At 48.6% G+C, this 15,551-nt stretch overlaps 1 protein-coding gene across 1 annotated transcript in view; it reads right to left on the bottom strand.

Annotated features, from left to right (window-relative positions):
* The window catches only part of Atp9a (ATPase phospholipid transporting 9A (putative)), a 121,051-nt gene that overhangs the window by 83,645 nt on the left and 21,855 nt on the right, over positions 1–15,551 (bottom strand). The window contains exons 2-3 of the mRNA XM_027946392.2: positions 7,726–7,870; positions 5,899–6,012 (exon numbers count right to left, since the gene is read on the bottom strand). Of these exons, the coding sequence (XP_027802193.2) occupies positions 5,899–6,012; positions 7,726–7,870 (259 nt within the window). The remainder of the gene's footprint in view (positions 1–5,898; positions 6,013–7,725; positions 7,871–15,551) is intronic.

The raw sequence follows: 15,551 nt of genomic DNA, 5'->3' as shown, positions 1-15,551 counted from the left end.
CAACCAATAAACATTAAAACACACCACAAAAACATGGACCTTCCCCTCAGTTCAGGACCCCCAAAAATCTGGTGGGAGAGTGAAGAGGCATCCACAGCAACAATCTATTTCCAATTCAGATTTTTCCTCTTGTATCAATAGAAGCAAAATCATTCCTTCATTTTTCTTACACTTTCACAGTCATCTTTGTATTCTCCCACCGGTTCCCTCTGCCTTCTTTTAAAGATTGCAGGAATAGTTACTGCCCAGGGGTGAGCACTGTGGTCCTTTGAGGATTTCATTTTCATATTGCTCATCCTGTCAAAAAGATTAATTTCAACTCAAAGGACTTTACATCTCTTACATAAACCTTGCCAGGGATGTGCAGCTTCGTGAAACTCCTCCAAAGACCCACGCATGGTTACAACCGAGGGATTGCTCCCGCTTCCAATCAGATGTAAAACACATGCCCCAGCCAAAGGAAAACGGGTACATTTCACAATAAACGCATAACCAGACAACACAGGAAGGCGAGAGAAATGTGTTCTGGAGGGAGCTCAGACCTGGTTCGCAGAACTCTCCCCACCCCCAACTGCTGTTTTGCTGTTCTGTACCAGAATCTGGGTTTTCGCTGTGTTTTTTCCCCAAATGTTCCAGTTTCTATTTCTCTCTGCCTGGGCCTGGGTAAATCCCATTGATGCTAAAGAAAATTGTGGTTCATTCAAAGATAGGATCGACTCACTAACCTCTGGGCTGCAAATAAATAGCACCTAAATCATACCTGCCACACATGTGCACACACATTCTGATTAATCTGAACTCCTAGGTTAAAAACTGCTTTAGGAAAGGATGCGAACGTCATCCAGAAATACATTCCAACTATCCACTTTAAGATATCCCTAACATCCACCAATTCTTAAGGAAGAGTTTTACTGGGAGGGGGGCAGTCTGAGCTGGTAAGGAAATCCTGCCATCATGCAGACAAGCAGTTCCCAAGGTGCTAACCCTCTTTTGTAAAGTTGTACATCAAAAATAGACTAAGCCCAGCCACTCAGGAAGCTAAGGCAGTGGGGTCATTTGAGCCCAAGAGTTTGGGAAAAACTTGGGGGGGGGGGGAAGAGATTGATTTACTAGAGCAACACTAATCTATGGGGGATAAAAAAAAATCAAAAAAGTAATTGCCTCCAGTGGGGGTGGGAGGTGACCAGAAGAGGCAGAGGGAAGGAGGGAATTTTCCACAGTGACGGAAACATTCTGTATCTTGATGGAGGTGGTTTATCTGAGTATTGAAACATGTCAAAACAGACCTGAAAACTCACCTGCTGTGTGCTGTCTGGTAGTGTACCTTATACCTCAATGACAACATCCAGATTTACTATTTGGTCATCATACAAACCATTCAAGCTATCTCCTAAGAATTTCCCCCCCCCAATATGTTAATAGTAAGGAAAAGAGCTATTAAACCCTCAAACTTAACCTAGACAACAAGTAGCACTGTCATTACTGTAAGAATTTCAAAATTAAAATGAGGACATGGGGCTGGGGGCGTGGCTCCCTGGTAGAGTGTCTGTCCAGCCCTGGTTCCAGCCCCAGGATTGCAAAACAAAAGACATATTCTGAGAATTTCCTATTATACATCATGAACTACATGAAGCATTTTTTTCTTGCAAAAATTCATTTCATTTTCCTAATAAGTCAGGACCTAGATGTGACGATCCCTGTCTTACAGATGAGGAAACAGGCTAAGAAAAGAGGCTTATTATTTTGTAGGTAAAAAAATCTCTTCGGGGAGGAAGGAGAAGAGTGCAGGAGAGGAAGGGGAACCAGGGGAGGGAGGAGGGACGGGAAAGGGAGGCACCGCAGACCGAGAGTCACCAAACTGTCCTGAGAGTGCACAAACTCATCACAAGGAACCACGGTTTCGTGGGCAACTATAACGCGCTCACTAAAAAGAAATCAGCCACCATCACCTGAAAAATAGATGCTAATTCGTCTTTAATCGTCATCCCCTTTCTATAGTCCTTATTAAGAGTGGTAGAAATACAAGACAAACACCCCAAACTTAAGCATCTTGGAAAAGCTCAATATAAAAGGGCCCATGGGCTGGGTGGGGTGGTGTATGGCTGTAATCCCAGCAGCTTAGGGGGCTGAGGCAGGAGGATCACATGTTCAAAGCCAGCCTCGGCTATTTAGCAAGGCCCTAAACAACTTAGCGAGACCCTGTCTCTAAATAAAATACAAAAAAGGGCTGGGGATGTGGCTCAGTTAAGCACCCCTGGATTCAATCTCCAGTACCAAAAAAGAAAAAGGTCCGTGGCATGAAATGAGAGACCTCCAGAGGCTGCTCGCACCTGCAGACAAGCTGTTCACCTGCCTGGCTTCCACCCCCAGCAGAGGCGGTGGCAGAGGCCGCGGCTAAAAGAAAAAACGGTAATTACTGCCTACACTGACAATCAGGCTCCTGGCTTCTCTTGAAAACTCAGAGCATCGCGTTAGCATGGAGGCAACACCGGAGAGGAGGCTGGACTCCTCTCAGAGGACAGGCACCCTTCAGGTCATCCCAGGCCCTAACTACCAGGCTTCAGGCCACCTGCCTCACCCTATCCAGCTGCCACTAGGCAGGGGCCTCCCCAGCACCACTGCCGATGGGGACAAGAGCAGTAGGGGAAAGGGCGCAGCACTTGCGATAAAGTCACTCTGCTCCTGGTTCACCAGCCCCAGGTGCCACCTGGCCTCCCACCGCAGGAGGGACCGACTTCCTCCCACAGGGTTTCAAACCTGAATGCACATATGATCTACTTAGTTTCTGGTGACTCAGCAACTGAGGTGACTTGCGATGTGAGTCCTGTGGGGTGAGGTCAAGAACACTTAAGAGGATAAAAGGCACCTCCCAGCTCCACAGTTACCCAGCTTTGGGGAAAATCCCTCCTGGCTGCTGCCCATAAATCAGGCCTAGAAAGAAGCACTTGCCAGAAGGTGATCACAACCCTTGGAACATATGGCTCACGTTATTCTGCAACCTCCTTTCTCATGCAATGAAAACCACGGTGCACATCGCACGTCAGCACACACGGAGCTACTTCATAGCCGTCAACTCCAGGGCAACTGCAGAGTACAGCTAGCCCACCACTGGGCAGCTACTGAGTACCGCCGTGTGCTCCCAGTGTTGAGTAACATCAGCCACGCTGGGCAGGACACCGTTTGCATTCTGCAGCACACACAGAATTCCAAAGCCCCTCATGATCTCCCAAGCTCCTCGGCGTGGAAATGGAGAGTTAAGCCCCTGTCCTGCACAGCCCGAGCGTGAACCCAGGCCACGCTCTGCTCACCGCAGCCCCGTGTTCTCTATCCCAAGCAAGGAGTCCTGTTTCCTGTTCTGATCCTTTCTGCATGGGAACTTCCAATAAATGCCTCCGAAAAAAACTCAACAGAGCTTACCTTATTTCCTACCCAATTATCATCAGTCATTTAGGTTGCCGCATAGTTCAACCACGTCTACGTTAATCCAGGTGAAAAGGGGAGCAAATTTTTGACAGATGTGGCCAATGTCTTCTCCCCACATGGGTGCCAATTGCAATATAAATGAGGCTGGAGAGGTGCTAATATGTTTGCACCCCAAGAACTGATCAGATGATGGGTTGACACTACACGCTGGGCAGATGGATATAACACGAGAGGAGAGCCACAGGCCTACAGGGCAGGCACACAGCACATCTGAGGGGAAAGGTGTGGCAGGGGACGCCCAGCTGTCTTGTGGACATCTTGGGATGTCGTTTATAAAACACAGGCACCTACGGGTATCTAGAGTTTAACACAATGTTACCCTGCATGTGAAAGGTCAGTGACTGCCTGAGAAAAAAAATTTTTTTTTTTTTGGTTGCAGGAAGACACTGGGGATTAAACCCAGGTGTGGTTACCCACGGAGCCATACCCAGCCCTTTTTATTTTGAGGCAGGGTATCACTAAGTAGCTTAAGGCAGATATTTTTTGGTATGGACGTTTCTGTGTTTCTTGAATCATGTGGACTTATTGCTTTTTTTCTTTTTTTTCCGCAGTGCTGGGGAATGAACCCAGAGCTTCATGTGTGCCAGCCAACGCCCCACCATGGAGCCACATCCCCAGCAATGTACTGCCTCAACTACGTCATAAGATCATCAGCAGAAGGTAGCGTGATAAATGATATTTCATGCACACTGTCACTTTTTTAAAACAATGACTTTTGGTTTGATTTGTGCCAGGGTGCAGTGAATGGCGGAGGGTCTGATCCATGCAGGGGGTGAGGGTGCTTCATGTAAAGCAAATTGCCAACACGTGGGTCTGGCAGCCCCTGGTCAGGTTTGCACCTGCCCATGTCTGGATGGGACGTGGGCTCCCTGTCATCCCCAGGCTTCATGCTATGAGCCCGGCTGCCTCTGGCATCTCAGCTGATAAGGTGAGGCTTCCTGAGGGTCACTTCCAGTGCAGAGGAGCACAGGTAGCACCTGGCATTGGTGAAGCATCAGGCACAGGAGGGTCTGTCACCCCAGAGACAGGGGCCTGGATGAAGATTCTCCCAGCATCCCACCTCAGTCACAAGTGACTCAGCAAGAGAAGACTGTTCCTGACTTCCAAGAGCACCTCTGCTGCTTCTGGGGAAGAAATCCGCCTCCTCCTCTTCTGAGCACAACACATCTCCTAACCTGGCACACACGGTGCATGACACCCACCCACGGTCGTCCCTCGGCAGCTGGCTCTCTACTTTGGAAGTACTTCTGCACCAAATCCTATCGTCTCCCGCCTGCTAACACCAACAGCAACAACAAGGCTTTTGTGGAAGGAGGTCTTCTAATTTTACAACTTTCTCTTAAGTAAAAAATTTAACAAGATTTGTGAGAACCTACGGGTTCCCCTTGAGTCCCACTTGGTGAGAAATAATTCCATACATAATGCCTCTGTTTGGAGAGCAGGGGGTAGAAGGCTGGCCCTCTCTGTGTTTTCTTCTGTTCCTCAATGCTCTAAGCACATGCTCAGCACAGGGGCAGGGCACTGTAGCCCGCTGGAAAACTCCACCCCATTCCCATCACGCCTCGAGGCCTTCACGGCTGCCCTGGCAAGAGGCCCCTCCAACGCCACCCACAGGCAGCACTGAGCGAGCTGGGATAGCCACGGAGCCTGGCCTCACCCTCCTGTCTCCACAGCAGCTGAAACACTGGCACTTATCCATGGATTGTCTGGCTCCTCCAAACATCAGGCTCGGGCTGGGGATGTGGCTCAAGCGGTGGCGCACTCGCCTGGCATGCGTGCGGCCTGAGTTCGATCCTCAGCACCACATACAAACAAAGATGTTGTGTCCGCAAACATCAGGCTCACAGGGACAGGGACTTTCACCTATTCCACTCACTGCTGTGATCCCCTCACCCAGCACACAGTAGGTGCTCCGTAACCATTTTCCAAAAGGGGGAGAAGAAAGAAAAGGAGGTGAGAGAAGGAGTGGAGGGGCCAGCCGGTTCTGTCACACTCCAGACACACGAAAGCACAGATTTTGTTGCTTTTCCAACCGCCACACTGTAACACCCCACACAGAATAAACGGAAAACGTGATCTGAGAAAACAATTCGAATACAATTAATGAGGGCAGAGGATTTGTCTTATCATTTGTCAAGTGTCCCCAGAGTCTAAAATTGTGCCATATACAATAGAACGCAATAAGTAATTTGTGCAATAATGAATGACAACTGACTCACGGACGGATGAATGGCCAGACTTTGCTGCAGTCTGATCTTGGCCGTGTTTGACATTAAAATCCTGGGGACTCCCAATGTGTTGACGGGAGGGCACTAAAAGGCCTGCTGCTGAGATCGGGGTGGGGTGGGTGGGAGGAGACAAAGAACTGTTTGCAAACCTCTGCGGCAACTCAAGGAAGGAGGCTGATCTACTCACCAGGGGGACCCAGTAGGTATACAGAGCGCCAAGCCTCATTTCAGGAACAAACTGGGAGCAGGCGAGAAGTAAGAAGTAGAGGTTGAAGAAGTACTTGAACTGGTTGAACAGCACCTGGAAGGTAGAGAGGAGATGTTCAGGGCTCACCTGGTGGGTGAGGTGTGGGAAGTGAATATTTAAAAACATTCTTAGGCGAGGGTTCGATTCCCATGCCCCTCTTCACATAGAGCTTAAGCAATTCCATAATCTACCCAGCAAAACACATGGGTAGTGAAAATTCCACTTGAAAAAGTAAACAGATATCCACGGGAACTGTAAACAACAAATTCAGAACAGTAGTTAGTGGCGGTGGCATGCATGGGGCGTTAATTCTGTGGTGCTTTACTTCTTCAACTATATATTTTTCAAATCAGGTAGGCAACTGGAAATGTTATTACAGAAACTGTTTCTTACTAAAACTTATGCTTATGTTGAAAAGTCAGATCAGAAAAGGACGACAAATAGTGATGGCTAAATAGGATTTCAACACCACAAAACAGTACTGTGGAATCCTAGCCTGGTCGGGGTGTTCTGGCAGAGTTCTGACTGCTCGCTCGAGCCCTGGGACTGAGACTGATCCCATGTAACTAGTTTTGACCAATGAGCAGGAGAGAAAGTTTCTTGGCTCTTCTAGGCTAAGGCAGTTTAAAGCCAGTACACCTCTTACCCGGCCCTGGAATTTGGTAGCCATACAATCTGGATGGCATACGTACAAGACAGAGGACAGTGACCAGTGCACGTAAGATTTCCCATGAGAGAGAAGACAACTTTTATTTTTTTGACTTAAGATACACAGATTTGGGCAAGTTGTGGTTTGTGGCAGCTAGTAATAAACATAGTCAAAATCACCCCTAAAAACATTCAAATTAATCTTGAACCACACTGTAACATACCCAGGCTTCCTTATCGTTGCCCAACTTCTCACACTAGAGATTTTTTTTCCTTCCTGCATTTGAACTGATTGCTGTTGCCCCTTCTAAAGTCAACAGGCTTATATTTCAAAGCTATATTGGAAGCCAGACACAGTGACATATGCCTATAATCCCAGCGACTCAGGAGACTGAGGCAGGAGGGTCACAAGTTTAAGACCAGCCTCAACAACTTAGTGAGACCCTTTCTCAAAATAAAAAATAAAAAGGGCTGGTGTGCAGTTCGGTGGGTTCAACCCCCAAGTTCCTCTGCCCACCCCACCCCCCACACACACACACAAAGTCATGCTAGACAAAAAAAAGAAATGTAATTTGGGTGAGTACTGGGGAAAAGTGTGCTCAGTCCATCCGTAGATTTGTACAAGTCAATGGAGAAGCGTTGACTCTAGAAACGTTCACCAGGAAACATGTAAGTAGAATGTCCCTCTCCAGATGGCAAGGTTAAAATTTATCTTAGTTTTTTTTTTTCCTCTATACTTTCATTTTCCAATTTTCCTATACTCCTGAGCATGTGTTTCATGGTGAGAAGAGGAAAAAAAGAAGTGTGGCTGATATTCTCTGCTGATGTTTTTATTATAATGCTGGGTTCCCAAAATACCTTTCCCACTCTTAGTTTCAACACATCAAATAAATGGGAAGTTATTCTAACCAAACAGGCAGAGTGTCACAGCCTTGATGACAGAAGGAAGTTCCCTGCAGGTGCTCAGGCCAGGAAAGATGAATCATCAATGACGAAGGCAGCAAAAAGAACACACAGTGTTCGCCAAACCTGCCCAGGGGCTCCACTTTGCCAAGACTGGCACCATCCATTCAATTTGTGGTGGGAAAAGAAAAGGGTTTGGACCTGCCAGCCACATACCCCAGGAAGAAAGGTGAAGAAATTGTACTTCTGATTGTTGATAACATTCCGAGGATATCTTTGGTCCCTCTTCTCGGGGTGTCCCAGCCAGACAGTGCGCGGCCTGGGCTCGCCTCCACCACAGCATCTCAGCCACTCGCAGCACCTGTTGGAAACACAAGTCCACAGCATCAAGGCCACGCCCAGCCACGCCCACACCCATGTCAAGGCCACGCCCCACATGGAGGCCACACCCAGCCACGCCCACATCAAGGCCACGCCCACACACCAGGGTCACACCACATCTAGGCAGGACTCACATTAAGGCCACGCCCACACACCAAAGGCACACCCACATCTCCCAGGCTGAGCCCACATCAAGGCCACGCCCACACACCAGGGTCACACCACATCTAGGCTGGACTCACATTAAGGCCACGCCCACACACCAAAGGCACACCCACATCTCCCAGGCTGGGCCCACATCAATGTCACACCAACAAAATAGAGGCCTTCCACATCTGTTCACTCTCCTCAGAATGCCTTTCTGCTAGGTCTTGGCTAGGTCAGGAACACAGCCATATTTGGGGTTTTGTCCTTTAGTGAGATGGGAAAATAGAGCCATGGTCCAAGTAAAAGATACTTTGTCCCAGGGCGCATGCCTGTTATCCCAGAGGCTCCAGAGGCTGAGGCAGGAGGATTACAAGTTCAAAGCCAGTCCCAGCAACTTAGTGAGACCTTGTCTCAAAATAAAAAATAAAAGATGGGCTGGGGATGTGGCTCAGTGGTTAAGCACTCCCGGGTTATATATGTATTTTACATATATTTTTCCCCCAAACTTACATTACGTATTTCAAAGAGCAGGATTCATTTAAAAAGAAAAAGGAAAGCACTATTACTTTTTACATTTTGCAGATGAGAGAGGGAAGCACAAAACAAAGCACCCAGGTTTATGGAGAGGTGAGGCACAGTGGAGTCTCAGCCTGGGCTTGGGTCTCCTTCACAGTCTTTCCTCCAGCCATGCTGTGGCGGAGTATTACATAAAGGGGCCAGGAGTCTCCTCCACCCCCGGCTGTCCTTTATAGCAACACCCTGGAGGTGGAAACCAGAAAGATGATGTCTCTCAGCCCAGCAGAACCTGGAGACGCGAGGCCGGAAGTACACCCAACCCAAGCACCACCTCAGCCTGCTATCCCCAGAGGGCAGCTCGTCGGCACCAACCCACAGGCACCCCCCTCCCAGCTCAGCCCCGGAGAAGGAAAGGAATGCCTGGGATCTGCACCACTCCGTGAAGGGCAGCTCACCCACAAGAGGGCTGATAAACCAGGGGTCTGGAGAAGGAGGAGCCCCTTCAGCACCACAGTGGAAGTGCCCAGGCCAGCGGCTCACCTTGCTCCAGTATGCACAGCCTGGGAAAGAGAATCCCAGCCCTGCCAGCTCTCCAACCCCCAAGATGTCGACAACTGAAATAAAACCAACCGGACGTAGCAACAATGACTCACATGATCACTTGTCCTCCGCGGACCCTCCTTCTGCCCTTCCTCCTGCAGGCCACGTCCTGGTGGGATGCTGGAGTCCAGAGCTGAACCCATACAGTCCTTGTGCTTCAGGACCCTAAAGCTGAGCCAGCCAGCAAGCTGCCTGCTCAGATGCTCAAAATTTCCACGATGAAACACAATGCTCTTTCTTAAAAATAGCATCCTCATTCCAGTAAGCCAGGGCTGGGAGTGGAGTGTGCTCAGAAAGGGACAGGTATCACTTCTAGTAACTCAGTCCTGCTGGCCACTTTCTAAGTCGTTCAGAGGTCAGACACATAGAAGTCTCAAGAAGCCCAACCCCTTGCCCACGTGCTCCTGGCCACAAATCACCCATGCCGGCCGTCAGTGGATATTCACTGAGGCCAGATTGCATGAATGTAGGAAGTAAGGAAGGCGGGAGAGAAAGAGAGAGAGGGAGGGAGGAGTGGAAATAGAGTGCATCTGACAGCCAACCGCGATTCCACGGGCAGACACATTTGTGATGGCCGTGACTGACCCCTCTAAGAGCCAGCACTCTCTCTGCATCCTGCAATAATCCTGCAGTGATAGGTCTCACAGTTGTATGTTTCCAGTGAAAAACGAGAAAGAATGGAGAGGGCCGCACAGTATCGGATTAAACTTGTAGGCTTTTTCTGTTTTGTTTTGGCAGAAGCTTCTACACATCAACTCTCCAGCTACACCCCTCATTATTAACCTACGGGTGTGTGCATGAGCACCAAGCATCAGGATGCTCTTGGCAGCAGGCATACACTGTGCCAGCAAGAGACTGGAAAGAATCTAGCTGTCCTCAGGGGGAGGCTGGGTTAATTCACTGGGTTCATCCATAAAATGGAATTCCTAACAACCGGTAAAGAATGAAATTCGTGAAAAGTGAGGTGCTGAGAGATGTCATTCTTTTGCACAAAAGCAAGAGGATACACCAACAGACGCACACAGGAAACCTCCAGGGCAAGCTGATCCCACCCCCCACCCCCGGGAGGAAGGAGTAGGGGAAACTCCTGCACATCCTCGGGTAACACTGGCATTTTTCCCTTTGTGCGCGCACCGTCTAGGAGACTCAATGCTTTTCAGCTAAATTCATTATAGTAAAGATCCATTTATGAAATGTCACCTGATATGAAGTACTAGTCCAGGTCCTGTGAGGGCCAAGGACTGGAACAAGACCCTCTCCTTCTCCTAAGGCAGCACCTCACTGTGAAACAGGGCTAGGTGCTAGAGGATAAAGCAAGGCCTCCATCATCTGAGCCCCGTGTGATCAGCTCCAAGTCCAACTCACTCAATCTGATTTTCACCTCCCCCATTCACTTTCCACCTGCACTGAATGTAACTTGCACTTTCCACACAGTGTTTTCTGAACAGTCAGCAATCACAACAGGCAAGCAATCCCAGCTTCTTTTCCATCAGACACCCATTCCCCAAGTATCCCCAGCAAGGCAGGGAACAACCTCAGGAGAGCACGTGGATTTGTCCACTGTCTGAACTCCTCAGTCTTGGGAATTCCTAGGTTGTTCTATTTGACTTTGATGGAGCCAATTTTAGTTGGCTATGTATTAATTACTACCCAAATCTCCTGTCTCGGATTTCTAGCTGTCACATGGCTGGACCATCCTCAAAGATACATTCCTGTTGGTTTTGCATTTCCAGATCATAGTGCCAAGAGTGCGAAGTTGAGAACTCCTGCTCTAGATTTTATTTGCAAACTAGCTGTGTTGAGTTGACTCACCCACTTGCATACATTTATTTTAGAAGGTAACCTCATACCATGGCCACTAATGGAAAGCAGCACCACTCCCCTAACCAGAAGGGCAACCTCAAAATAGGACGACAGAAAGCAAAGCATGCTCCCCGTGCCAGGTGCATGCTGCTGCGAGGCCCACCCCACCGCTTCCTCTCCTTATTGCAGAGACATCAGCAAGTGCTTGGGGCTAAAAAGTGGAAATACGGAGACTGAAAAAGAAGTGTATCATCCAGGAATGGCTGAAACTTTATCACAAAGCAACTACAACTATCACCTGCCTGCATTTTGGACACCTCTTTTGATGCCAAATATACTACAGCCATCTGATCATCCACACCTGCCCAGACAGAAGAGGTGGCAGCCGGGCTCCCCGTGGACAGTGGGTTGTACACCCGCATCCCCCTCTTTCCCTGGCAGCTTCCACCATACTCTGTTTGCCTAATGGGTCACGTTCAGCACCTAGGTGGGACATCCCCAGAGGGACAGTTTCCCAGAGCCGTGTTGTGGCAGCTGTCACCTTGGCATCCTAGGTGCTGCTGCGGTTTCTTAACACCAAACTGAGCTGTCCGTTACCCACTGAGATGAAGAATCCTCTACTGCAGTTCCAGACAGGTGGGGAGATGGGCTGCAAGACACCATCCTTGAGAGTGAGAAGTGCACAAGCACAGCTCTGTAACGGCAGGACCCTGGGGCCAAGGTGTTGGCCACCAGAGCTGAGTGCAAACCCCGGCCCTGCTCCACACTGGCTGTGCAGCGTTGGGCCGGGCATCTTCCATTCCCACCTCTTGTCTAAGTCCTGCCTGGCTTAATTACTTTGGGACTTTGGGAATTCATTTATACAGGGTGCAGGACAGCACCTCACATATAACAGGCATTCAATTATTATTGATATTATTTCCTGAAAGCAATCTTTCCAGATCAAAAAAAAGAAAAAGAAAGAAACAAACAACTTTCCCATATGTTTATAGCAACAGTCATAACAACTAGGTTACCATATCAGGCTAGATACACTGCTTTTTTTTTTTTTTTTTTTTTTTTGGGGGGGGGGGGGTACCCGGTGTTGAACTACATCCCCAGACCTTTGATTTTTCATTTGAGACAAGGTCTCTCTAAGTTGCTTAAGGCCTCACTGAGTTGCTAAGACAGGCCTTGAACTTGAGATCCTCCTCCAGCCTGGCCTTAGCCTTCTAAGTCACTGGGATTACAGGCCATTCACCACCCGCCTGATTTAGATACGTTGTTTCTTACTTCCACCACTCATATAAGGAAAATCAAAGTGGATTTTCTTATTATTTGACTATAAAATGAATAATGGTCACAACAAGAGAGTGTGTTGCCCTGGTCTCATGGAACCTGGCTGAAAAAACAAAAAGGAAAAAAAAAATCCACCAGGGAAGGGCCAAGGGAACAATGTTTCTGAAAAAGGTAACTAATGTAACAAGGGCCAGCCTCCACAGAAAGAGCTCCCGGCTCCCAGCATCCCCACAACAGCAGGCACTTGGCAAATATTTGCTCAGGGCTGGGGAATGTGGAGCACTTGCTTAGCCTAGGTGAGAACTTGGGTTCCATCCTCAGCACTGAAAAAACAAAAAAACAAAAACACCAACGTTTTTAGAGAATTAAAAAAGAAATAAGGCTGGGGTTGTGGCTCAGCAGTAGAGCACTCGCCTAGCACGTTCGGGGTCCTGGGTTCGATCCTCAGCACCACATACAAATAAATAAAATAAAGGTATTGTGTCAACTACAACTAAAAAAAAGAAAAGAAAATATTTAGAAAAAAAAAAATAGTATTAGCAATAACATTCAGCAAATCGGGAAGAACGTAAAGAAAATCAAAAGCAATGTGGAGAAAATTGTCCCAGGATTGGTTCTCAGAAAAGCAGGGGGTGACCTTGCCCCTCCCCAGCCCCAGGCAATTCTAGAGACAGCGGTGGCTGTCACAAGCAGGGGAGGGCAGCCCTACAGGGTCTAGTGGGAGGAGGCCAGGAAAGCCTCTGAACACCCCACAGTCCAGGGGAGCCCCCCAGGGAGGCAGATCCCCCCATCCCCCATGTCAACAGCCCTGAGGCTGACAGCCCCACTCTGTCCCAAACCTTCTGCCATGACAGGATTGTTCACACCAGAGCCACCCAAGTCACCAGCCACTCACCATCTGAGGCTGCCGAGCCCCCAAATGTGACACTTCATTCCATTTCATTATTATAATTAAATAGCCACAGTGATCTTGTGGCTCCCAAACTGCACAGGAGGTCTAGGAATGAGTTCAGTAGAGACACATCTCAGGGGCTGGGGACACAGCTCAGTTGGCAGAGTGCTGGCTCCCATGCACTAGGTCCCGAGTTCAATCCCAGCACCACACACACACCAAAAAAAAAAAAAAAAAAAAAAAAGTGAGATACATCTGGGACCAGTGGCTCAGGGGAAAGAATCAGCAGAAACCTTTGCACTTTGTTCTAAATACATCTAAATGGCTGATTTTTTTTTTTCCTTTTAATTAGGAAGAAGTAAAATCTGCAGTCAGAAGGATGCACAGAATCCCCAGGTCACGGTAGTATGGCCACGAGCACGGGGTGGAGGAGAACCGGGAGGCCACCAACCATTTAATGAGAAAAGCCACATGAATGGGACAACTGCTGTGGGAATGTGGGACTCAGACCCTCTGGCCAAGCAAGTCCACCTGAGGGATGTCCCCTGCCTAAACACTGGCCAGGGAGCAATGGGAACAAGGATGCTCAGAGCAGCCAGAGAGGAAGCAAAGCCCTGGAAAAGTCAAACCTTCAGGGGCCCAGCAAGCAACAAGAATGACAACCTCCAAATCAAGGGCCATCACATGGCGTGTCATGCACGAGGGACTGCAGCCACTACATGGGTGATCCAGGGGGCAGCCCGGGGGCAGAGCACTTGCTAGCACACTGGCGGCCCTGGGTTTGATCCCTGGCACCACAAAAAGATAAAATAAAATATTAATTAAAGAATGAGGTAGAGACCTTCCAGGGAAAGATCCAAGGAAAGGGGAGAAACATGAAGGAAGGTAATTTATTCGTCTATATTTGACTTTACAATCTGTTACCACGAGCATGGAAAAAAAATACTGAGAAACACACACACAGCCCCACTGTTAACCCCGGGTGTCCTGGGTGAGGGAGCTGCCAGTCCTCTGTAGCCCTGCAGGGCACACAATTCCCCTCACAAATGTCCCAAGCCCACATGATTTGATAATCACCAGGCTCAAATCCAGAGCTCCCCTGTGGGCCAGCTCCTCCACCAAGCCCCGTCCCGCACCCTGGAGGTGTGCTCCGGAACTGCCCGGCCCCCTCGCCATTCACCTTCCTCCAGACCCACAAGCCCCCTCCAAGGCTTGCTCACACCAGACCTCCTGCGGCCCAGCCTCTCTCCCCCATCCCCTGTGGATCTTTCAAAACCCAACCCTGGCTGGGCTGAGGATGCAGCGGGTACACTTGCCCAGGATTGGCAAAGTCCAGCCTTCAGGGGCCCAGCAAGCACCACAAAAGAATGAGCAGCTCAACCCTGGGGCTGAGGAATGGGGCACACCTCAGCTCTGCCAGGTTGGCTCGCACCACACAGTGCTCCTGACCCTTCCAGGCAGAGACCAGACAGATTCCGGAGCAAAACTGATTCCACTTTTGTTCATTTTTTTGATACTTGGGGATTGGTCCCAGGAGCACTTAAACACTGAGCCACATCCCCAGCCCTGTCTAATCTATTATTTGGGGTCTTGCCAAGTTGCTTAGGGCCTCACTAAGTTGCTGAGGCTGGCCTTGAACTTGTGATCCTCCTGCCTCAGCCTCCCGAGTCCCTGGGATTACAGGTGTGTGCCACCGTGCCCAACTCAGTTTTTTAATACTCATGCAAAACTGAAACCACACTGAGATATTATTTTTATTCATCACAGTGACTAAGGTCACAAGCTTAATAACACCTGTTCTGGGCAGGAAGAACAAAGGTACTTTCAAAGATAATTGAGAAACATAGTTTCTCAATCAGCGCAACCCTGAGGGAGGGCGTCTCCTGACAGCCATCACAATTACCAGTGCACCTGCACTCTGGCCCTGCAACTCCCCTTCAAGGTGATCCCCATTGTCCACCACGGGCACAAGGCCTTGCCTTCAAGGTCGTTCACTACAGTGCTGCTAAGAATAGAGAACCATTATGAATAACCTAAGTGTCCATCAGTAGGCTGGCTAAAGAAAATACGGCGCATCTACTCCATGGCATACTACAAAAGCATTAAAATAAAAATTTAAAAATGGAACAGAATATTATGAACGGATATGGAATGAGCCCAGGGCACATTATTAAGTGGGGGGGAAAATATGCACTGTGTAAGTCATACTAACAATTGAATAAGGAAAGAAAAATCTTTGTGTGTGTGTATCTGTATATAGATATAAAACAATTGGTTTTAGATAAATGCCTAAAATTCTCAAAGACAATCAGAAGTATAAGTGCCTGGGGAGGGGGACATAGTGACTAACTGTAGAGACTGACTTTGCAATGAATGTGGTTCTGAACCATTTTAAACAATGAACCATGTGACTGTATGATAGATT

The sequence above is a fragment of the Marmota flaviventris genome, chromosome 2, assembly GCF_047511675.1.
Source record: "Marmota flaviventris isolate mMarFla1 chromosome 2, mMarFla1.hap1, whole genome shotgun sequence".
NCBI lineage: Eukaryota > Metazoa > Chordata > Mammalia > Rodentia > Sciuridae > Marmota > Marmota flaviventris.
Note: the sequence above shows the minus strand (reverse complement) of the source record. Positions and strands in the feature narration are given on the sequence as shown.